This window comes from Tyto alba, unplaced genomic scaffold, assembly GCF_018691265.1.
Source record: "Tyto alba isolate M040663 unplaced genomic scaffold, T.alba_DEE_v4.0 Super-Scaffold_7, whole genome shotgun sequence".
In the NCBI taxonomy this organism is placed as follows: domain Eukaryota; kingdom Metazoa; phylum Chordata; class Aves; order Strigiformes; family Tytonidae; genus Tyto; species Tyto alba.
Window position 1 is genome coordinate 30,053,257 of NW_024881328.1, and position 23,681 is coordinate 30,076,937.

The following is a 23,681-nucleotide window of genomic DNA, read 5'->3' on the forward strand; positions in this document are numbered from 1 at the left end:
AAGTGGCACAAGTGTCAAATCACTTATCATTTTATAATTTATTAATGTATTTTTTAAGTCATTACACCTTTTGGTAAACCAGAGATAGTACACTTCCATTCAAGTGATAGTATAGGGGTTGGGGCTGTTGAAATGCACAGGGTGATTTTGTTGAGCGAAGCTGTAGTGTGAATTTACAGGCCACCAGCTGCCCTGCACCAGCTTGCCTCTTTGGGCAGTTTTCTCACTGTCTAACTTAGGCACAGGATGTAGGTGGTGCAAATAACACTTCAGTGTGAACTGAGTGGAAGTAGTTTATTTCTCTTGCAAAACCAGTAAACTGCTTCTCACTTGCTATGCATTAAGATTTAGTCCAGAGAAGCAAGAATGTTTTAAATTCATGTGCTAGCATACTAACCTTCAGGTAGCTGAATTTACAAGTATGCAGTGGGTTGAATGCACTTTACTTGGGTAAAATTACCCAGGTACTTGAATGAGATTTTTTTCCAAGTAAGAAAAAGCTATACAGCTCTAGTTAAAATCCACGTGAACCACAAAGAAATACATTTCTCCTAATTTCCTCTGTTGTCATTCACTGTATTATTTGTACCTTAGCTTTTCCCCAGGCTTTATATTCCTTGTGGAAGTGATGTAACAGTCTAAACATAATTCCTTGTCTTGTTCACATCAGTGTTATGTTATTACGATATTTTTAATATGTGAAGTGGCAGTGTTTGGCATTAGGGAGTGCCCTCAGAGGCATATGTCAATTTAATTCTTTCATTATCTCTTCTAAGGTCACCACTCTTGTAAGCTTAGTTTAATTGCTGCATTTTTAGGGAGTTCAGGGTAGTTTTCAGAGTCAAAAGGAAATGTGTTTCAGTTCCACAAGGTATGAGTCAGAGACATCTGCAGAAGTTACACTCTGCTGTTGGCTTAATTCAACCACAGAGTGGCCTCCATTTGATCAGCTTTGCTGTCATTGCCAAAGACTGTTTAGTCAGACTTGAATTATTAAAAAAGGTTGCTTGGTAAAGGAATATAATTTGCCAGAGGAAAGTGCGCTCATGTTAATCTCAGCCACGGTTTCTCTCACATGTGGGTTAAGTACCACCATGTAATGCTGCAGCTGTTTTCCTGAAAGAGGAAGGTAAAGACGAACACAGATTTGTGGATTAGGGAGAGACAGATGTGGAGGAGAGAGGTCTACATGTAATTCCCTTTAATTTTCTTGTTAAGCAAGATTTCCCTCTAAGTGGCGGATGTTTATGGAAATTCAGAGATCAGCTACTGCAGCTTTTTGAGAACCGCATGTTCATGGGGACAGCAGAGGATTTACTTCTGCATCCGGTACAAAGCAGCTCTTTTGAGATTAGGTAGGACAGCAGTGCAGCCTCTTCTCGCATTGTAGCTACACAGATCAAATTTCTGGAAAACGCCGTTGAACACTGGAGGATTGTTAAATTTTCCAAACCTGGGTGTCTAGAAGAAGGCTGGCTGTGGTCTGCCAGAGCAGCTGACGCTTGCCTGCAGCCCTTCCCTGAGGGCTGTGATGGTGTGAGTCGGGCACGAACCGAGGGCCGTGCACACTGGTACGGCAGCCACGGCACCCTCCTGCCTGAATTTCAGGAGCCCCCCAGCCACGAACACGTGCATCGTGTCACCAGGCAGTTGCTGAGTACTGGACGTGCACTGGGGCATCTGCCCAGCCATGTAGCAAGCTTGGTGCGTGGCCCTTCAGCCACCCACAGCAGTCCTGACCTGCCAGGGTGAGACTTCCCCGTGTGACGTGAACAGCTTTGTGTGGGTATCGCTGTCCCCGGAGCCCGAGCCCCCACGCAGGACACGCGTGGCTGCACACACAGTGCTGACATACCCTGCTGAAGTCGTTAGCGTATCCCCGCTGGCATAGCCACTGTGCCTACAGGTCTGTGCTGTAGAAACAAAGTTGTGTTTAGGAAGTGAGGGTTTAAAATGTGGACAATTTTTCCTCATAGAAATAACTAAGACTAGAGTTTGTGTTGACCCGTTACACTGAATCACAATAACTACCTACAAACCATTTCTTTCCACTGCAAACCTGTGGGTTTTCTGTCTGAACACACGGTCAGTTTTCTTGATTTAAATGGACTTTACCAGCTACTCAGTATGGTTAGTCTCTAGAAAGCCTGAAAGGTATAACTCCCTAAAAATTTTAACTTCTTACATCTGGCAAACACTTTGCATTTTCTTGAGTGAGAACAAAAATAGCTCTACTCCCATATGTTTCTGCCTTTGACTCAGCAGTGTCTGTAGGAGTACACCCAAGTCCTAGCAGTATCTAACTGAAGTAAGTGAAAGGTAATAAATGTGTTTTTATTAGGTTACCTCAAAATAGAGGCAGTTGTGTTTTTCTCACTCTTGTCAGTGGTTTTACAAGTGATGTTTTGAGCCTGCAGAAATTCTGTATTAGATTAATTTGTAAAGTAGGTCAGATATTGGTTTTAGGCAGTTCAGGGGGTTTTATATTACGCTGAAACATTTGGGTCATCTAACTGGGGTTTAGAAGAGACATAATTCTTTCATCAAAAAGTGAAAGTAGTAGTGACATAAGATTTTGCAGTAACCTAATTTATGCTCACTGTCTCTTCTTTGCAGGTATCTATGCCAGCAGCTCATGCAACGTCTTCTGCACCCACAGTGACCTTAGTTCAGCTGCCCAATGGGCAGACGGTTCAAGTGCATGGAGTAATTCAGGCTGCCCAGCCATCAGTTATTCAGTCTCCACAGGTCCAGACAGTTCAGGTACTGACTGAAGAAATTCCTAATACGTGAATTGGGCCTTTTGAATAGTCCTGACAGTTCACTGGTTTCTAATGTGTTTGTGTCCTGGATTGTGATTTTGCTTATATAAACTTCTAAGAGCAATTTGAAGGCAAAATCTGTACAGTATTTGCTACTCTGTATCTTTTTTCTGTTCTGGTTTAACCACTTTTCACTTTCAAACATTGCTGAGTTTCATTTCCTTCTAGAGTTTTGTTGGTGAGTTGTAACAGCTTCGTGGTTTTCTTACAGTACTACTCTACTTTTTCTCTCTACTGTATTTTCCTACATCTTTACTGAGTAAGAGTTCATAGGATTCTGAAGTGAACAAAAGGGATTTTTTTTTTAAATGTAATCTTTAGTCATCAATGGGGCTGATATTCTGAGATGAGAGTCCTTGCTACTTAGAAAATATTTGCATTGGTTTACAAAACAGATGTTTGTATGTTAATGGTCCTTAAAATAAACCTATCAATCCTCCCATAAAAATGATTTTACAATTTGACGGTTGAATGTTGTTTGCTTTGTAAAAGCCCTTAGCATTTTATTTTCTGTAAAGCAAGACAGATAATGCAATACAATGAAGTAGCTTGAAGGCATAGGAGTCAAGTAGTCTGAAATCTTTAAAACCTGTAATGTTTCTTATTTTTTTCCCACTTTAAGCTCAGTGTTACTGAATGCAGAAAGAGAGATTGCTTGGCATACAGCATCTACACAGAGCAAGGGGGACTGTATGTCATTCCTTTGCCATTAGCACACTGAGCTCAAAAAATATTTAGTTTTAAAAAGTAGACATTGTGACTATTTGATACAGTTATTTAGCTGGGTATTATTTTAAAAAATAATAAGGCATGCGTAATTTAAAACTAGGCCATTCTGATAATATTCTTTGTTTACTCCTTGTCAGCTTTAGTGCTGGGTTTCTGGCAGGTTCTTCCCTTCTCAGCCATTGGAGTCAAAAGTTTAGAGTTTTAATCTATTGGAGGTGAGCAGTTTTCAGATAAGTGCACAGGTTACTAACCCAGAGGTAGAAGATAAGAGACTGACAATGAAACCATGCTTGGAATTCACCTGGCTCAGTGCAAAGCCAGCCTGTTTGGATATTCAAAGCCCAGTAGTTAGCAGTCAGCCTTGGACCTATTCAGGCCCTGTATCTGATAACTGTGAGATTTGGGTGCCAGCAAGCTTTCTGAGCCTTTAGGAATCTTCCCTACAGTGCAGAAGATGTCAGGCTGTGAGATAAGTTTCTCACACAAGCATTTCTCTGTTCACTATCATTAGCTTTTGTATATTTGTCACGTGACTATAGTCTTTTGGAAAACAGTCTCTTTTTATGTATTGGAGATGTTTTTATATTTTTGGCACACTTCAAATATAAAATTATTGAAATGTGATTGATACAAACATTCTCATTTTCCTTCATAAACTTTTGTCTTTTTTTAGCACAAATGTTCAGAATTGCAGCAGTGCATTATTTTTTAGCATTCTCATGTATGACATTTTCCTGACAATTTCCCCCTGCAAATAGAGGCAGTCTCTCTGTAACATATCTACCCAATTATTTATAAATTGATGTTTCTCAACTTCAGGATTTTGCTCTTTGTTTCAAAATATTTCCGCTATCTTAATTTGGTTTTAGTCATTGTCTTCCTAAATTTTACTAAAAAAATCTTTATTTGTTTCCTTAAAATGGGTGGAAGCAAGCAATCATGGAAAGCAAAAAGTGTATGTAATTACTGTTTATATTTTCTTTCTGGAGTATTTAAATTATAAAGGACATTCTCACAGGTAGATAACTGACTGTGGTCATTCTTCACTGGATCTGTTACTGAACAGCCTGCCCTTTCTGTTCATTGCCTAGGTAGAAGCACTATAGAATACTTGCATTGTAGGGTTTTTCACAGGATGTCAGCATTTCCTTAAAGTAAAGACATTGGAAGTGTCTTGTTAAATTTGATTGCTGTTCTTATTTACAGATCTCCACTATAGCAGAAAGTGAAGATTCACAGGAATCAGTCGACAGTGTCACAGACTCACAGAAACGAAGAGAAATTCTTTCCAGACGACCCTCCTACAGGTATGGAGGTTAAAAGCAGAAGCATTTTGCCTGATGGATGCGTTCTTCATATGGGGAGATAAACAGCATCATTGTATAGTTATTTTTACATTTACCATTTAACTGAAATCTCTCTTCTGCAATGTCTTTCCATGGAATAGGATGCAAAAAGATAAGCAAATAGGAGGAGGAGGAGGAAGAAACCTCAGCTGTTACACCCAGTTAAGACAGAAATGAGCCGAGAAGCTAATTGCCATATTTGTGAAACATTGAGGTATCATTGTGCTAGGTGCCTTGAGAGATAGCTTTAATGGGTACTTAATAGATGAAATATACTGAAGCTTTGCAAGAAAGTGGCTTCTGTGTAATCTGTAGTCTGCAAAAAATCAACTCTGTTGTTTTTCATTATTGTTGAAATGCTAGCAGCAATCAAACTTAATTCCTTTATCCCATGAGACTTTCAATGAACATGTAGTGTTACATGGCTCAGAGGAAATTTCAGCTTGAGCAAAATTGGTTGCATTTAAAGTTCAAGAAGTCAGGGTATGAGTTGAAGGTAGTGCTAGGCATCTGGCATCTCTAGTTGTCATGGCAAATACTTCTGTGGTAAGACCAACTGAGGTGCTCCTTCACACGATGTTAGTCATATGTTACTTTATTCATTAAGCCCTTGCACAGCTTTTTTTGGCTGTACTAAATCTCACTTTTTGTTCTTAAAACATGCTAAATAGCATTAAGGAATGGCTCTGGAGTTCAGCAGATGTTAAGTGACCTGTGGATTCCTGCTGCTTCAGAAAATTCAGATGCTCCTTTTTTCTTTATAAGCATAGCCTTAAAAATACAAGCTAGACTCTAGGCCTGAGCATATCTCAACCAGGTTTTTTTTTTAACACTTGCCAATTATTTTCTACCTTCTCCAACAGCCTTCAAGGCTGTTCTCCTGAAGATACTGAAAACCATTGCTGAAGATCCCTAGCTATAATAGATCTGGGAAGATATTTTTATTTGTGAGGAGCAGTGTTGCTAACTTCAAGGCTGCCACAGACTTCCTTGCAGTCTGCTTCTGCAGTGAGACACTTGCTTTTACTATATATGGAAGAATGGCTGTATATCGTGAGACAACAGAGCTAAGTAAACAAGCAGCAAAACTGAGAAGAGGGTACTTATGCATGCTAACTTCTCATTAACATGGACTCCTGTGCATGCACTGATGGCACACCAGAGCCTCCGTCCTCAAACCAGATCCTGGTGACTCAGCAAAACTTTGTAATTGTACAACTTGTATACACAGCTCGGACTCTGGGCTGGCATAGGGGTCATGTCAGAAAGGCTGAGCCAGACTACTGTTGTTTTTAGTGAGTTCCTGGTTGGCATTATTTAAGCTGCTGTAACTGGCCCCAGAGAGACGATTAGGTGCAGATAGGTTCCCAGAATTCAAAGCTATACCTCTTCCTCAGAAACTTTGATCCTGCTACTGAAGTACATCATGTGTTCCCCGTGTCAGTTCATAGCTCCTGTATTTTTAAAGCTGCCACCTTCTATCTTAAATCCATCTTTATGATGGCAAAGGTAGGTTTTAACCACCAGATCATATCTGACATGAGCTTAAAAAGTGGTGAGCTGCAGTTTCTTCTTTTCTATTTTGGGCTGCTTGGGTTTTGTTCCTCATCCTCCCTGCTCCCTCCATATTTTTTCATCTGCTCTGTCTACTAGTTTTTCTGGTCTAACACCTAGATTGCAAACTCTATGGATGGGAATTTTTAATTTGTCCAAGTGGTGCTTGGCAAAGTGGAGTGCTTGTGCAATGCTGGGGTTCTTGCATGCACTCAGAGTCAAAACAGCAACAGCAAAGCTCTGTTTGTCAAGTTGCTTAGCAGAGTGACTGTTCTCCTCAGTAGCTCCATACAGATGTTCTGGCTCACAAAGCCTTAGGAGCCTTATTTAAGAAGTAAGTGTTGTCTTGGACATTGGCATCTGCTGCCGTGTTTGCTTCATCACACTTTGAGTTCTAGTGATAGTCCACAGGAAAACATAAGAGAATTACAAAAAAATTGTTACCCTTTACCTAAGTAGCATTTTGCAGCAACATAGTAGAATATGCCAGCAGTGAAGAGGGCTTGACAGTCCTTTGAGGGACAGTGTTTGGTCTAAATGATGCAAACTGCAAAACCTGGTATGGTCAGTCTTACAGTCGTGTTCAGTGGGAGCTGTGGCAGTGATGTTTTAGCAGTTTTGGCTTTGGAAAATTAACCCATGGAAGTAATTAAACAAACTGTTCTTTCCTTTACCCATGCTAATCTCACAGCTTTCTCAGGCAGGGCACCTGTAAAAGTAACTGTGTGACTTTACTCAAACACTGCGTATTGTCTCCCAGGCAGGCATTACATTATAAACTGGTTCCTCCTTCAAGCATTTTTGCTAACTTCCTTTATATTCAGCTCTCTGGCTGAGGCCTTTACGGTCTCTGAAACAGAGCAGTTCCCCTAATGTAAGTGAGGAGATGGATTTTTATGTACTTGGCTTTCTTCAAATCTTTATGTGGCTAAAAGCAGGAAAAAAGTAAAAATGGATGAGAGAGAAACATGGTTTTAAGTAAAAGGGAATGTTGTGATAGCTGTGTCTTGGGTTGAGAAGAACCTGTTGAGAAGCACCTTGTATCTTGTGTTGATTAGCACAGCTGCTCTGTGCTGGCTCCCTTGCCCATCTGTGCATGGCACTTTGAACAATCCTCTTCAATAAGAGTTTGAAGATAGTGCGGGTTTTTCATTCTGCGCCCATATTTTCCTTGCTGGCTTACTGCACTTTTCAGTTTTCTCCAGCATTATGTATCAAGTAAACTTTTTTTTTTTTTTTCCAATTTTTATTAAAATCTCTACAACACACTGTCTTTGCCAGAAAAATTTTGAATGACTTGTCCTCAGACGCCCCAGGAGTGCCAAGGATCGAAGAAGAAAAGTCTGAAGAGGAAACAGCAGCACCTGCCATCGCCACTGTTACGGTGCCAACTCCCATTTACCAAACCAGCAGTGGGCAGTACAGTATGTAGTCTGAATTTCTCAGTGGTGCTAGTAAGTGGGGATGAGAAGATGAAGAACTATTATTTCTATAACTGTTTGGACTAGGACAAAGCAGGAGGTGAAAATAACAGTACTTTAATGTGACTGTTTGATAACTGTGCCTTTTAAACACATTCCTATTGTAAGTATTTGAAATGTTCGATTAACATTCTGGGACTGCTTGCCAGTTAGTGCAGCTAAATGCATCCTGAGGCAAAATACAAACTAACCATAATGCTATTACAAACTTTTTCACTGCAGGAACAAGATGAGGTAATTCAGAAGTTTCTCTTTTTTCCTGGCAGATTATTAATAGTGGTTCACAGAATTGTAACTTCATTAATAAAAAAAAACATTAGAGTCTGCAGTTACATTCTTAGAAAGTCGTGAAAAAATAAGAAATTCATCAACCTTATTTAAAATATGTAATAAATACATGTTCCTATGTTTTCTCTATTCATTAGATTTTATAGATACAGTGCTTTGACTTGAAAGATTGAGGATACAGCAGTAAAGCTAGAATCCACATTCTGTCTCACACAAACACACACAGTATTAAATATTCAAAAGGGAGAAAGAACTACTTCTTTACATCTTTCTCTTAAAATCTCTTTTAAATTTTTATATCTCTCTTTACTCCTTAGCCACTTTGCCTAATACTCTATTTAATTTTATTGAAGCTGATGTGGTTAACTCTGCATTCCTACCATAACTGTAAAATAACTGCTTGTGCAGATACTTGAGATTTTGCTGTGTCTGTATATAGGAACACAATGCAATTCTGTGGAATCACAAATGAGGGATGATGTCTCAGTACACCTGCATGATGGTATTGAGGGAAAGAAAGGAAAAAAACCCAGCAAAGTAAGACTGCTTGAAGGAAAAAAAAAATGTGTGAAACGACCTTTATGAATGAAAACACTGCTAGGAAGGTGCTGAGGAGGTTGTAGAGAAGGGGGATAACAATCAGAAGAAAAAAAAAATGCCAAAGCAAGAAGAAAGTGAAACACAAGATGGATAGCAATAGCAGCAGAGGAGACTGAAAGGCATAAAGCATGGAAGAGGAGAGGAAGTTCAGATGAGAAGAAAAAAGAAAGGACTGAGGAAAAGACCTAAACCAACCAAGAAGAAAAATCTTAACTAACAAATTAAAAAATATTCCCTGGGGAAGGTTTATAGCTCCTCTGTGTGATGCTGTTTTATCAGAAAAACTAATGTGTGTTTTAGGCTGTGGTTTTTGCCCCCGCCCCCCCCCCCCCCCCCCCCCCCCCCAATATGGGTCTCACAGAAAATTGAAAACTTTCAAAGCATGATTTCTTTAATGTACATTAAAGCCATGTGTCTGATTTGAGGGTGTATAAGCGTTCAAGGGATTTAACTCAGATCAGTATTCTTCCATATCTAGGTTTAATACTGTAAGTTAGTGGGTAAATTAGTGTCTTAAATGCTGTGTCAATTTTTTTTTGTCTTCAGTTGCTATTACCCAAGGAGGAGCAATACAGTTGTCTAACAATGGCACAGATGGAGTACAAGGTCTCCAGACATTGACTATGACCAATGCAGCTGCAACCCAGCCCGGCACCACCATTTTACAATATGCACAGACCACAGATGGACAACAGATACTTGTACCCAGCAACCAGGTTGTTGTACAAGGTGAGAAACTTCACAGCCAGTCATTCTGTGTAACGTTTTCTCCATGCAGATACAAGTTGCCAACCTAACTCCTTCAAATGTGTCAGGAAACAGAATTAACAGGTTTGGCACAGATAAGTCTCCAAAAGGATTGACAGAAATTCTGGACAAAGCTATTTGTCACATTTTCTTGGAGCCTTTCCCTTCAAATTGATAAAATTGTGGGTATTTTGGGTTTACTTCTTAAAACAAGATACTTATTTTTGGTTTTCCATGTTGCATTTCTTGTGTTTTGTCCACATGATCTTTTTTTAATATGTTCTGCAAAAACTGATATCACTTTAGAGTTCCAGCTTCTCACAGATAGTCATCTGCGACAACAGGAAATTTAAAGCAAAGCATTAAAGTTAGGAAAGAAAGTTTTTTGATTCTTTCTATAAGGACACTTTAATTTATTAGTAATTTTTTCCCCTTTTCAATTACAAGTCATAATTTCTTCCTTTTGTGGCTTTTGTAACTAGTCACCAAGTGCTTAATCGTTGAGTCCTAGAATCATAGAATAATTTAGGAAAGTACCTTAAGGGATCATTTGGTCTAGCCCTTCATTTAGAGCAAGCAGGGCTGCTTCAACTTAGAATAAGTTAGGGGGTTTTATTAAAATATATATATATGTTTTGGTTTATTAAAAATTTTTTATTAAAAATAAAAGTGTACCCCTGTTTTTATCATTGTAAAGCAGGTGATTTGAAAGTTATCCAGTGAAGAGGTCTCCAGGCATCGGTGAAAATACATAGCTAAGAAAAATGCTATTGTTGCATTGGTCTTCCGGTTTTTGTGTTCTCAAGGACATGTGATTTCTTTAGGTGGTATTGTATTTTTTTATGAGCTCAGGCAAATACAACACAATCCTAGATTACAATAAACAAACAAAAGGAACCCAAGACCTTGTTCATTCTAGAGAAGTAGTGAAGTTAAGTATCTAGTTTGCACTGTCTCGTTGGAGTAAATGCTACATTTCTACACCCTTTTTTCTGTGCCAAATACTTACACATGCAGTTTCTCCTTTTGCAGATAGACATTTGGAGGATAGCTAGAAATACTGTTTGCCATCCTTCATCTTCTTAAAACTGCTAAAACTGCCCACAAACTAGGGAAATAAAAAGAAATATACTAAGAGAGAATACAGTAAGACAAATCAAGTTGACAAGCACAGTGAAGATTTCTTCAGCAGGACTGCCCAAAATGTTGCATACATTAATAAACTAAGACTGAGATAGCAGCGATGGCCCAGATGACAATCATCCCTCCTGTACTGTAGCCCAGAGTGCAGGGGTAGGTAGATAGATGACTTAGGTGCTCTTTGCACCACGTTTAACAGTGCTGTCACCAAACTGACATGTTCCCTTGTGTCTCAGCCGCCTCAGGAGATGTGCAGACCTACCAGATTCGCACTGCCCCTACCAGCACCATTGCACCAGGCGTAGTCATGGCATCCTCTCCAGCACTTCCAACCCAGCCAGCAGAAGAGGCCGCACGGAAGAGAGAAGTGCGTCTAATGAAAAACAGGCATGTACATTTAGATCACTTTTTTGCCAGTCAGCTTTGCGTAGAACTAGAGTGTTAAGCACTAAGAATCGTGATCTTTCTTAGTCACAATATGAAATGCTTTCGGAAGAATTTATCATTATTTAAAGATGCAAAGCAAAGAAGCGTGTCTGCTAGTGTCTTGTGACTATGAAATATTAAGTAAAAGTGTCAGATTCATTCTGTGAGGTGTGTGAATTGGTCTGTTGCCATAAGGAGAAAAGTCACTGGTGAGGGACTTGTCTGACTGCAGATATGTTCTTACAAACAACAAGGTGAGTTGACTTTTTTGAGGTAGTACATTCATGCAGTTCCCTTTCCTGGATTCTTTACCTTAGCCTTCTGTATGCATTCTCCCTGCTGCTGGCCCACCTGCACTCTTTACAAATGCTTTCTTGATTGTCTCACTTGTTCTCTTTAGCTGCTTGCTCTTGGGGTTTTATCCTCTAGAGGCAGAAAGACTCAAGCAAAGGCTAAATGAGCAGCTATTCCTTTTGTGGAGCCAGCAGTGACAGCGGAGGGGCTGAAAGAGAGAGAGAGGAAACTTAACCCTGTAGGATTTAGTGTGTGAGGAGGAACAACCAAGCCTACTGAGGTAGAGCTTGGTGGAGGCAGCGAAGGGAGGGAGCATCAGTGAGAAGTTGGGTATGATGCTCCTTAAGCCTAACTGGTGTGCCAGAGGGAAGGGGTGGGCCTGAGCTGACCCATCACACCGAGCTTGAACTCCATCGGCAGGCCACAGATTTGAGCGTGTATGTGATACTGGGAAAACAGCAGTTTCCCTCCCCTCTGAGGAGGGGAAGCCCCATGAAGGCACTGTTTACTTCATCTGTCAGTCCGAAAATCTGTTATGTTGTGCAGGTGCATTTATCTTCTGTAGATTGCTGAGCTGTGAACTCAATAGAAAGTTACATGAGCAGACCCAGTGCTTATCTGAGGGGCTTTAATGAAGTGAATAATGCTGAACAGCAGAGTTCACTTTTTTAGAAGGTTTTTGTACAGAATATCACCCATCTCCCCTTTTAATATATTTTTCTGATACCAGTGAATAGTAGATGTCACTCTTTCAGGCTCCGCATTTGAGAAAAATCTAATTAGCATTCTGAATCCCCTCATTTAGTCAGGAGTCTTATTCCAGTAAAAGAAGGCTTTTGTGTTTGGGAAAGCCAAGAAAAACAATGGGGAATTACCCCCACTTGAGTTAAATTGACAGCTTTTGCAACAGTATCATGTTGCATGTGGTGCTTTTAGCCTGCCTGCTTAGTAGGTATTTGCAAATCTAGGCTCCATAGCAAAACAGGGGAAAGGGATGTAGAGAGGCAGATGGTGAGGTGGTACTTGTTGGAAGATTATAGCGTAAATATTCATTGATATTATTGTGCAAATTTTCTGTGTAAATTTTACATTTTAAAAGCTCTCTTGTAATTCAGTATAACTCTAGCTGTTCATAATGAATAACTCATGCACACAGACTTGATGTGGCTTAATATGCAACCCAAGCTGGCACAAAAATCACAAAAAGAAAGAAAAAGTTGTCACCCACGAAGTCGGATTAGTTGTTTGCACTGGGAGAAACTTCCTGATGCAGTAGTACTTAATCTTTTTGTGACACAAGTAACAGCCCAAAATTACTTAAACTCTAAATGTTGCACATGGCCCACTGAAGTGCTGCAAGCATGTGAAATTGTATCTGTAGGAGTGAGAAATGAATACCTGAGTCAGGTCTTACAAACTAGATTTTCTTCATCCTGTCTCATTTGTTGAGCTGAATGTCAAAAATTACTTTTAGATTCTTCTTACCAGGGAGGTCCTGGACCAGACATTATTTTTTACCTAGTACTACAACTACAGTTTATCTAATATGCAGAAGAACTGGGTTCAATTTTGTCCTCTCATTTCCCAGAACATTGACTGTATCACTGATCTGTGTAGTATTTGTAATGAAGGCACATGCAGGCTCTCCTTTTGAAGCTGCTCGGCTTTGCACCTAAAGGTTCAGGAGGAGCAAGCCTGTACATTTATATGTAACTGCAGTGTGCTGCTTTGACAAGCTGCATTGCAGGAGAACCCTCTGCCTGGACTCCCATCTACCTGCAGCACTTAGCCTTGTGCTTACTTTGCACATTGGTACCGATACTACTGCTGTGCAAGATAGCTTCTGTCTTGGTGTTACTGCCTTCAGAATGCTCAGCTGCACATTAACAATCAGGTATTTTTTCTCTGGTGTTCATAGTATGTTACCAAGTTACCTACAGGCAGCTCAGTCTTGTCAGCACAGCAGACAAGGCCTAAAGAATTATATGGTTGCTAGTGACTGTTTATTTTATGATTATTTTTTTTATTTGAGTCATTTATATCACCATCGCAGTGATGCAAACATTATTAATAAAATTAAAGTATTGCTCAAGACCAAATATATGAATGTTCTAAATACAGCTTTTTTTGCACCAGTTGAACATCCTGACTGTTAGTATTTGGTTGGACTGCAACAAAGGGAAGAGTTAAGACTATGAAGAGATTAGTAGATGAACATTGGTCTTATCCATGTTTTATTATTCACCTGTTTATTATAATGAAATCAGTTAAATTATTGCAGCAGCATTTGACTCAGCCTAAAGGCTCTAATGTAAATCCTGCAAGCAGAGTTTTGTTAGAGAGTAAGATCCTTTTCTCACAGAAGCAGAATCTTACTGGTGCTGACTTACTGGGATCTGAATGTTGAAATGATCTGTGGATCTTGAGTGTGTGTGATTTGTGAGGAACAATTTTTATGAATTCAGCATTTTTTCCTAACTTGCATTTCTTAACAATAAAAATGACAGTACTAGGTAAAGGTTTGACCTGAACAGTTAAGTAGCCCATTTCTGCAAGTGATCATTCTGGATTTGAATGGCCTTTTTTGCTTTGCAGAGAGGCCGCACGTGAATGTCGCAGGAAGAAAAAGGAGTATGTGAAATGTCTAGAAAATCGAGTGGCTGTTCTTGAAAACCAAAACAAGACACTGATTGAGGAGTTGAAAGCACTTAAGGACCTTTACTGCCATAAATCAGATTAATTTTGGATTCCTGTTTTCACTTGTCCAGGTGGGCTAGAGACTGGTTCTGGCTGTACCTAGAAAGACAAAGTAAACTTTTTATTTTCTAAACATTTCTTTTTTTCTATGCGCAAAACTGCCTGAAGCAACTACAGAATATACTTCATCTGTGCTTTGCATCAAACTGTGAATGTTCAAGTACTTGCCTCCACTTCTCTCCCTACAAGATTATTTTCATCATCAGTCTCAGCGTGAAGAACAGGCTTCTTTCTCATCTACCCATCCTCTTCAAGGAGTAACAGTGGTCATTTGGGAAGTTACTGTGGGGAGGGTCCTTTTATAATGATTTCAAGAACTTGTGCTGAGCTCTTTCCATTGCCTTAGAGACAGAACCACCCCAGCCTCTTGGTCCAGAGAACTGTGGGCCACAAACATGGAGCATGCATGGTGCAATGAAGAAGCAATGGTTGCCAAATTGGTTTCACATACTCATTATGAACTATAAAAATACACATCTAAGCGGCATGCCAAATGAAAGGCGCTTCACAGTCATGTTCCTGGTTTGGAGATAACATACCTTTTTCAAACTAGCCCAGGAGGGGTTTTTATCTGTAGTCTGTATTAAGTCCTCCTGGACTAGTAAAAACTTCTCCATACCTCAGAAAGAAATGCATTGAAATGAGCTTGACTGGTCAGTTGTTGCTTGTCGAAGCTTATGTGTGCAAGTGTGTTCAGCATTCTGAATGCACAAAAAGCAAACACCAATTTCATAGGATATTGGTTGGGAAATGGTATTTGGGTGGGAAAGGAATTCAGAATAAAAAAGGTACAATAGTGTTGTTTTGAAAACAGTCACATAGAAGCAAGGGTCACATGAAAGCACTGCATATTTGCATGCAGAACAACTAAGCAGTTGAAGCGTGGCCAACTCCACATACATACTCCCTGATGACAGTATGGTCTGTGTCCCAAGTCCTCTCATGCAATGAGGTTATTTGTTTCCCTACCACTATCTTATGTGATGGAAATTATTGTACTCAATGGAAACATCAGCCTGGTTTGCTAGGTTCTTTTTCAAACTTTGAGTCTGCCTTCCATACATAAATGAAATTGCAGTATGACAACTACCAGGACAACCTCAAATATTGAAGAGGTCTTCAAACACAAATGTTCCAGCTTTTTCTTTGTGAGGGACAATATTAATTATTTGAACCTGGCCAGGCTAGCTAAATTCTTAATTTATTCAGAGGATTTTTTCATGTAAAGGATCACATTTACCGAGTAATTTATTCCTGTAAGTAAAACTACTCATGTGCCTCAGATGTTTGCAAGATCAGATTTACTAAGTATTAGAACTTCTCAGAAAGAATCATGCTCAAAAAGAACCAAAAAAGAATGTCAAGAAGTCGTCAAAAGAATGTGTCAGAAAGAATCATGTGCAGTTTGTTTACTGGCCCTCTGAAGTCAGTCTCTTGGTATACTAACTTGGGTCATTTGATGGAGTAAGTTTACTTTGGGCCTCTGGTCAAATTTTTATGAATAGAGACATAGGAATAAGACTCTGGTCTGTACTAATGCCTTGCCTAGTGAAGTATTAGCTAATCTTTTTTTCCTGTTCACTCTGTCTGTTTTCAAGATAAATTTCAATTGTACAATCAGATGAATTAAGACAAATTTAAGATAAATTTCATTGTACAATCAATGTGACATTATAAGAAGAACGTTTGGAAGACTCTGAGCAGTGGAGTCTCAAACAGATAAACAGTATTAAAAGTTCTAGTTTTCTCATTTGAGAGGGCATTCAGTTTCCAAGAGACTTTAAAAGGAGCAGGGTTAAACTTACAGCATTCTTGTTATATCTGGACTTAAACATTTTGGATTACATTTGTATTTCAAGAAGAGAGCATAAGTATCAGAATTATGAAATAATTAATTTTCCAAAGTTTTGAGGGGGTTTATAAATGGTCTATTTTTATCTGCCACAGAGAATTGATTTTCATGTTTTCATTTAACAGAAGATAAATTTATTAGTTTAGCAATGCAAATTTAAAGAAGACCCTAAATTCTCAGCAATGCTTTTATAAAAATTGTCTGATTCTTAAAGTCAAAGAATACAAATACATACAACGGTTACCAGTTTTTCAGAACTAGTTCTGAAGTAGTAATGTTGATAACGCAGGAGTCGTTCTTGTAAAACATGAAGATCATGATGGCCTGATTTACACAGTTATATGGAATGGTTCCTCCAGCTTTGAGAAGCTCAGAAGAGGCTGTACATGCCTACATTAAGGCAGTTTCTTTTGTAGAACCATCCATTTCCAAAAACTTGAGTTTTTGCAGTGAACCTAAAGGAGACTAGCTGTGACCTGAGAGCTGTTCCTAGCGGGTAACGAGCACTGTCTGGCGCTTGCTGATAGTCACTCGGCACAAAGCCTGGTTGCTGAATGGACTGGGGACCCTAAACTGGTACCTGGATGGGGTTCTTCTGATACAGGGTTGGTGCAAATAGGTGCGACTGTGAGGAGAACTGTTACCGGTTTGTCTGTGCGTGGTCTGCGAGTTTAGTTTAGACCTCATTAGCAAGTGACATTTCACTAAGAAAAATAACATTATTTTAAAGTACATGGGGAGCTGCAAAAATATTTTATTTTTATTTGTGCTGCACTGAGGATTTAGGGACTGGGATTTATTTCACAGAAATTTTAAATTACAGTAATAAAAAATTTATTAGACCAAGAACAGGGCTGGCTAGGGTTACCCATACATGCTTTACTATTTGTATTGACCCAAAAAGGAAAGAATATGACACAGACATCCATTCATATGCTATTTACCAAGTAGTGAGGTTGGGGTAATCAGCTTCTATAAACTAAGGCCATTTGGAAGTAGGATGGAAATTATGCTGGCAGGGGGGAGGGAGGGTTAGTTTTATATCTCACAGTTGTGAGTTTTCAAGAACTGATAGCCTGTTTTACCTGAAGAGAGGGTTAGAAAGGGCTAGATCCATTATGTTCATAATAAACAAGAATTGATTTGAAATATAATTTTTGTAATGTCATTATTTTGCAAAACAACAGCACCGATCAGGCAGTTAATATATTGTCAGAGGTGCTCTTTTAATTTAGATATTCTTGGAAAATACATATGTATAATATATGTACATATATATATATATACACACAGTATATAATCTACAGCTCTGAGAGCTTTTAAGTCAGGAATGCTGAGTATTATAGTATATGGAGGTCAGAAAAAATTTTTACTTTTCTGTGTGTGTCTGGGTGTGTGTGGATGTGTGCGCGTGTGTGAAAGCCTCCCCCCGCCCCAGTAGTTCTGGGCTGCATTATTCTAGCGCTTATTACTGATTTGTTTTGTGCTGTTTCTCAGTTATCCATTTTAAAGAATTTTATTTCAACTTTCATGGCTTTTGTGAGGTTTGTTTTTGTTTTTTATTGATAGAGATTTTTGAAATTATGTAAACAGTTGTTTTATAACAACCACCACCCCCCAGAATAATTCACTTTTGTGCTTTTTCTCTTTGGCAGCTATGTATCAAAGGCAAAACAATTGGAAAGGTTGTTAAGGTGTTATTTTCTAAAGGAACCACTGGTAAGACTTCTCTTTTCCTCCTGGGGTAGTGGCGATGCATTTTTATTTAAGCAGCGATTTCAGCAGAATCAGGTAGTTGCCAGCACCATTGTATCTGAAAGCACAATTTTAGCCTGTCGTGCTTGTCAGGACTGTACAGACACCTGTAGGTTCTGGCTATTCCGTAGTTGGCGTTTGCATTGTAGACGAATGTCTTCTCCTGGTACTTGTACATTGGTCAGAAGATTGGTGGGGTGTTTGGAATCATTAAGAGGCCCAGAGAGAAAAAAAAAGTTAGGTTTAATAAGGCAAAACAGCCCTGATAGTTTCTGATCGAAATTTGTACTATAGGTTTTTTTAAATCTGGGCTTCCAGTAGACTGCAGCTGCAAGTAGTCATCTGTTAGTGAAAACTGGCCACTGCTTTTTTTTTATTGTTTTATTTTATTTTATTTTATTTTTTAATTTATGACAGTCAGCCAGTGCTTTCTGTGGGTTAAAGATAAGTCTCCCCATCAAAGCAAGTTCAGTATCAGTGGTTGCAAATCTATGACAATACATAAAGGATTTCATTGGTTTTCTAAGACCCTCTTTTTATTGTCATTTTTTCATCCTCAAGCTGGTTAGTGATGTAACATTTGCCAATGATCTCACCAAAAGGTCATGTATTTATTTTTGTTACACTATATTCTTTGTAAATGTTTAATTAAAATGTGCACTTTTTTAAAAAAAAAAAAAAAAAAAAAGAAAAACACAGAACAAAAAAAATTAAGAGCAATTGGGTGTGCTTGAGAAGCTTCCTGGCACAATTGTTGTAATCCTGCTGCCTGCACACAATTCACTCCTCTCCCCGCAGCAGTTGACTCCTTTGCAAATTTAACTTGCTGATTAGCACCTGGCGTCCAGCAGGCATTACTTCAAAATGGCAGGAGATCTGAACTGGCAGTACAGGAGACTGGAAGGAATATTAAGAGTGTGGTGTCTCAGAGCAGTATGTACAGGATGGATGTGAAATTATTTTTAGAATAGAACTAGTTCAGTGGTCCCAAGTGGGAAAGGGAGGTTAATTTGGAAGGAAAGCTAAACTATTTTTCAGCCACTTTATTCCCCTTTCCTTAATTTGAGATTTGGCCGCAGATTTTACAAGCTGCATTCCAAGAAAATAAATCCAAAGGCTTTCCAGTTCTTTGACACCAGGAAGCAAAGGTACATTGACAATGTGTCACCCTGCTTTAAAAGGTAAAAAAAAAGCACAACCACCTTTCTTTTGCAGGAACAATGATAATTTAGCTATAACCCTGAATCTGTCACTGTGAGCAGGTTTTAAAAGCTTACAGTACATTGATGGTTCTCTGTACTGTGCCTGGGAACTCGTTTCCCTGAGCTTTTGACTTTGCTAGATGTAAAAGACACTGATTTTGCAGAAACCTGAATGTATCATGAAGCTTAGTTGGTCTGGGAGGAGCCAGACTGATGAAGAGAAACAGGGTGCTGAAATCCGATCTACTGTGTGCTTGTGACAGGTTCAGGTCTGTGGATGGATGTGGCTTAGATCTGTACATCTCTGGGGAAAAGGGACCAGATCCAGTGGGTAAAGAGGGTTTGCATTTCAAGTGTTTTGCCTTGGAATATGGGGGGTTTTTTAATGGATTGAAGCTCTGGCCCTCAAAGAGACTTGCTTGGGCCAGTTGGCGTAGCACAAATGGAAGACAGTGAGCTGTTGGCGTTCTGGCACTGCCAATGCCGCTGGTGCATCGCCGTACAAGCGGTGAGTTCGGGTGTCGCTTCCAGCAGCAAGAGGCAGGTGAAGCAGCTGTGCTCAGGAGCTGTGTGCTGGCGGGGAAGGGGCCAGGGACAGGCTGTAGTGATCCACGGTTGGCGCGCTTCATAAGCCGACCACTTGCTATACTCACGACTTGGGAGCAGTTGGTTCACTGACTCTCAGCCTCAGCGGTGTATTTCTCTAAATTAGGGGATAGCTGAGTGAGAGCACGGGGAAGGAAGGCCTTGAGCCAGTTAGTTATCTGGAAATGGCCACTCTTAAGAACTACGGATGTTCGGATGCTCTCTACAAGTTGTGTTTTATCCAGGTGCCACTCCGTTTTTTGTGTGTGTAATGACATTTATTTATATTAAAACATTAATTTTAAAAAGCTCTAGAACTTAGAGTTTGTATGAGATTTGAAACTGTGCTGCTTATATGGACTTCTAGGAATGGGATGGGGAACAGGGCAAGAAGAGGTGCTAGTTGGCAGCCAACCCCTCCACAGACTTGTCCACAGATTGGTTGTTCAACTTCAAAAATGATTTGTTTCTACTCTGGATTTATAATTTGAAATTATTTTGGAACAATGTTTTTCAGGGAAGCTTCCAGAGCAAGGGTTATTATTCCCCCTTTGTAATGTAAGCTGGGAAGAGTAACTTCACCTCATTTGCATTTCTGATTCTTTACTCAAACCATGTCAGCACAGAACAGGGTATTTGAGCTTGACTCCCACATACTTGTGGAAGTTAAAAAAGACTAAAGGAAAATCCATTATTGGGGGAAAATAAATTCTTATTTACATCTCCCCAAAAATCTAGGAACATCCCTGTTTGTTTTTTTGTTTTGTTTTTTTTTTTACTTATTTTTTTGTGCTTTATCTGTGTTTTTAAAAAAAAAATGTACTGGGTTATAATGCATTTTATTAACACTATGTACATACTAGACGCTTTGTGTTTCAGAATGGTAGTAATTGCTTTGTATATTAAAGTGATTCTTGTGAATTTGTGAATTATTGTCATAAAGAAGTGCTTTTTCTTACTGTAACCTTTGTGGTATAAACTGTCATAACTCCCTTTTTACACAAACATTTACGTGCAGTCACATAAACATGCTTTAAAAAACTCTACAGAGTCTCTTTTTTGAGCAGGTTGTTCCATTTACACTACTTTAGTGGCAAATGGTAGCTAGATGGGAATATGGGAAAAGGCATACTTCAAGCAGACTGTGGTGTCCTCTCATGATCTGTGGCCTGCTGTAAGTATTCATGAGATATTTTCCCCAAAGGGAAGGCTTTTTGAATCTTAATTAAGTTGGATTAGTGATAGGTGAGGTCCTGAAAAACAAAGTTTCTTTTCCACTTCTGGTATTTTTAAACCTGCTTTCCAGTATCCATTCTGGTGGCAAGTAGTTCCATTGTTTAATAAAGTGTGAAAGACTTTTCCCTTTCACAGTTTAAATATGCTGTCTTTCTCACTTTGAAGCATTCCTGTAAAACATGTACTACTGATGTTAATAGCAGAGCAGAACAGAAGGCAGCAAACACTGCAAGGATCACAACCCAATTATGTAATCTGCAAGGCTGGATACAAACACTGGGATGAAAGCCAGAAGAACAAATTCAGCACTGAGGTAAACACACCTCCAGTGAAATCAAGGGGAAGCAGTAAGGTCAGCTCATTATGGCTAGGATTTTGTGCTTTTCACAACAGTGTTTTCATAGTGCCATTCACATACTTGCACGGAAAAAATCTACATCTCTGTAATGAGGAAGAATCACAAGCAGGGGTTAGTCCATGAGATAAAAATGCAGTTTGGGTTGAATTTCACACTGAAAAGAATCGGGTAACACAGATCCCTGTGCAGTCAGTAGGTCAGCTGGTAAACCTGATTCTTCTGACACTGCTGCACCTTGAAGCTCTTTGTCCATAAGGTACACAGCTGAATTTCATACTTTGTGTCTTAATATTGATCAAACATGACTTCGGTTGCAATAGCATTTTAGAAGTTTGTTCCCTTGTGGAGTGGCATGCTTCAGGGATGGTTTCACAATCTCACAGCATGTTCACATCTTATCTGGTCGCTTCCCTGTGACTTGGATGCTCTCCTTAGGGTGAATATTTTATTTCTCAAGAGACTGTTTATGCATTGCCCCACTACTCAGGGACCCATGTCCAAACACATCCTCCCCGCAGATGAGTTCATATCTGTTACAAAACAGGACCAATGCAATGGAACCACCCAAAGGAGAATCACACTGACTTCTCTAGTGCTGGGATGAACAGGGTGACAGAGGGTGCTTGGGCAGGGTGTTAGTGTAACTGCCAAACAGCCACTGAAGCATTACCATGCATCATCTCATGCTACAGCAGAAACTCAGCTGGGACCAGTAGATCAGGACACCAGAGTTTGCAGGTGTCATCATGGAGGGTGAACTCAATGGGCAATTACACCTCTGCTGCTTCCGTTCCACATGTCTGGTGTGGTTCACTCCTGACATCTCGCTGAAAGCTAAGTGTGATGGGAATATAAAAAAGCTGGGAAGCCCAACCTGGGACAACAGAAGGCACTGCTCACTGCCTGGTGCAGGTGGGTGTTGGCGCTGCCCGGTAGGAATGGGCTGTAGCTTCCAGCTGAGTTGTGTTCTCACGGTTGGTGCCTGCCCCTAAACGCTGGAGCTTAAAAAGCGACCAAAACAAACGTGCTTGTGGTGGTGGCCTAACCACCATGTTCTGGGGTCTGGTCTCCTGAACCTAAAGGAGGTGCCCACACCCCAAGAGCTGTCAGAGAAGAAGGTGTCCCCTTGAAGGAGTGCCACTTGCTGAGTGCACCCCTTGAGGAGGGGCCACCCACAACTCAGCTCTGCAGGGCAAGGCACTCACCTGAGCTGCCAGTGTCATCTCACGCTTTTCTCCACAAGTATTTAGTTACGGGCAGTAGCATTACTTCAGCCTTCAAACGTACTCCCTCGGGTTTGCATACAGCTGCTGAGCAACAGCAACATAGCAAAAGGAGCCAGGCCTGGTCTCACAGGAGGGCTACAGGCTGTAACAGTAGCAATGGGAAAACAGAGGCTGAAAACTAGCTAAACAATTAGAAAGAGATGCAATTAAACTAACTTGTTTTAAAAGTACAAAACTTCTATTGTCAAAGCAAGGCCTGGAGCAAAGCCCCCTTCTTGAAAGTGTGTAGGTTGCTGAACTAGGCTTTATTCTGTGCTATTTAAGCAAGCTTTTTAAGCATGTTCTTACTATGGCAACAGCACAAGCTGCTAGGGTTCTCACTATTGCAAGCTGTAGCCTCTTGCGAGGGCCGAACACAACCAGGTAGCAGGCTTTCCCCACTGACCAAGTCACACGTGCTCACAAGCCCAGGCACCAGCATGTTGCCTTCTGCCTGCTCCAGGCTGGGGGGGCCTAATATATGGTTACCACAGATGAGCTCAGAGACAAGGAAACAGCAGTGCGGACGAAGAGGAGTGGTAAAAACTTAGAGCCACACTCCGAAAACTAGAGCCAGAGAGAGGGTGGGGAGAGCTTGTAATTTTTTTCAACCATTGCTCGCCCAGTTGATAGAAGTCACATCTGGCACATTAAAGCTCATATCATGTTTTGCTTTTAATTAAAGGTGCTGTCTTCCTTCACTCAAAAGGACTTCAACTCTAGGTTCAGACTGCAAATTCCCACCCAGCTGCGTAAGTACTGTTTTAGTGACACCATGTGGCTTCTGAGGATACTGTTGTGAGTGTAGATCCAAGAAGGAACTTAACTGAAAATGTACAAGAGATGTGCCAAGGATGAAGCACAAGACCTCCGTGCCTCATTCATGAGAGCTGCAATGGTAACTGTCATTTCCAGATTACAGTCTGCACATCAGTTCTGAACCACAGACCCTCTGCATCTTTTCTAGTTAGGAAGTTTGATGGAAGCAGAAGTGATAACATCCATGGCCCAAAGCAGCTGCTGGTGTTTGCTGTTGCTAGTGCCAAAGACATGCACACACTCCAAGCCTGAACCTTACCTGAGGCTTTGTAAGTTAAGTTTCAAGAAAAAAAAATATTCCACATCCACCAAAAAAAAGTGCTATAGTAATTCCTGCATTTAGAAGTGTAGCCATCTTCTGTTAGCCCACTGTTCTCATCAGTTTCATTCTTCCACCACTAGAAAGAGAAGGAAGTCTGCTGCTG

General features: G+C 40.1%; 1 protein-coding gene across 4 annotated transcripts in view; it reads left to right on the forward strand.

The window, feature by feature from the left end:
* CREB1 (cAMP responsive element binding protein 1) overlaps positions 1-20,622 on the forward strand; it is a 40,393-nt gene extending 19,771 nt beyond the window's left edge. For 3 of the 4 annotated variants that reach the window (XM_033010842.2, XM_033010839.2, XM_033010840.2), the window contains 6 exons: positions 2,617-2,763; positions 4,758-4,858; positions 7,733-7,875; positions 9,367-9,549; positions 10,944-11,094; positions 14,023-20,622. In XM_033010842.2, coding sequence (XP_032866733.1) covers positions 2,623-2,763; positions 4,758-4,858; positions 7,733-7,875; positions 9,367-9,549; positions 10,944-11,094; positions 14,023-14,167 — 864 coding nt within the window. In that variant the 5' untranslated portion in view covers positions 2,617-2,622 and the 3' untranslated portion in view covers positions 14,168-20,622. The remainder of the gene's footprint in view (positions 1-2,616; positions 2,764-4,757; positions 4,859-7,732; positions 7,876-9,366; positions 9,550-10,943; positions 11,095-14,022) is intronic. The other variant, XM_033010841.2, reaches the window with a different exon arrangement.
* Positions 20,623-23,681: the final 3,059 nt, after the last annotated feature.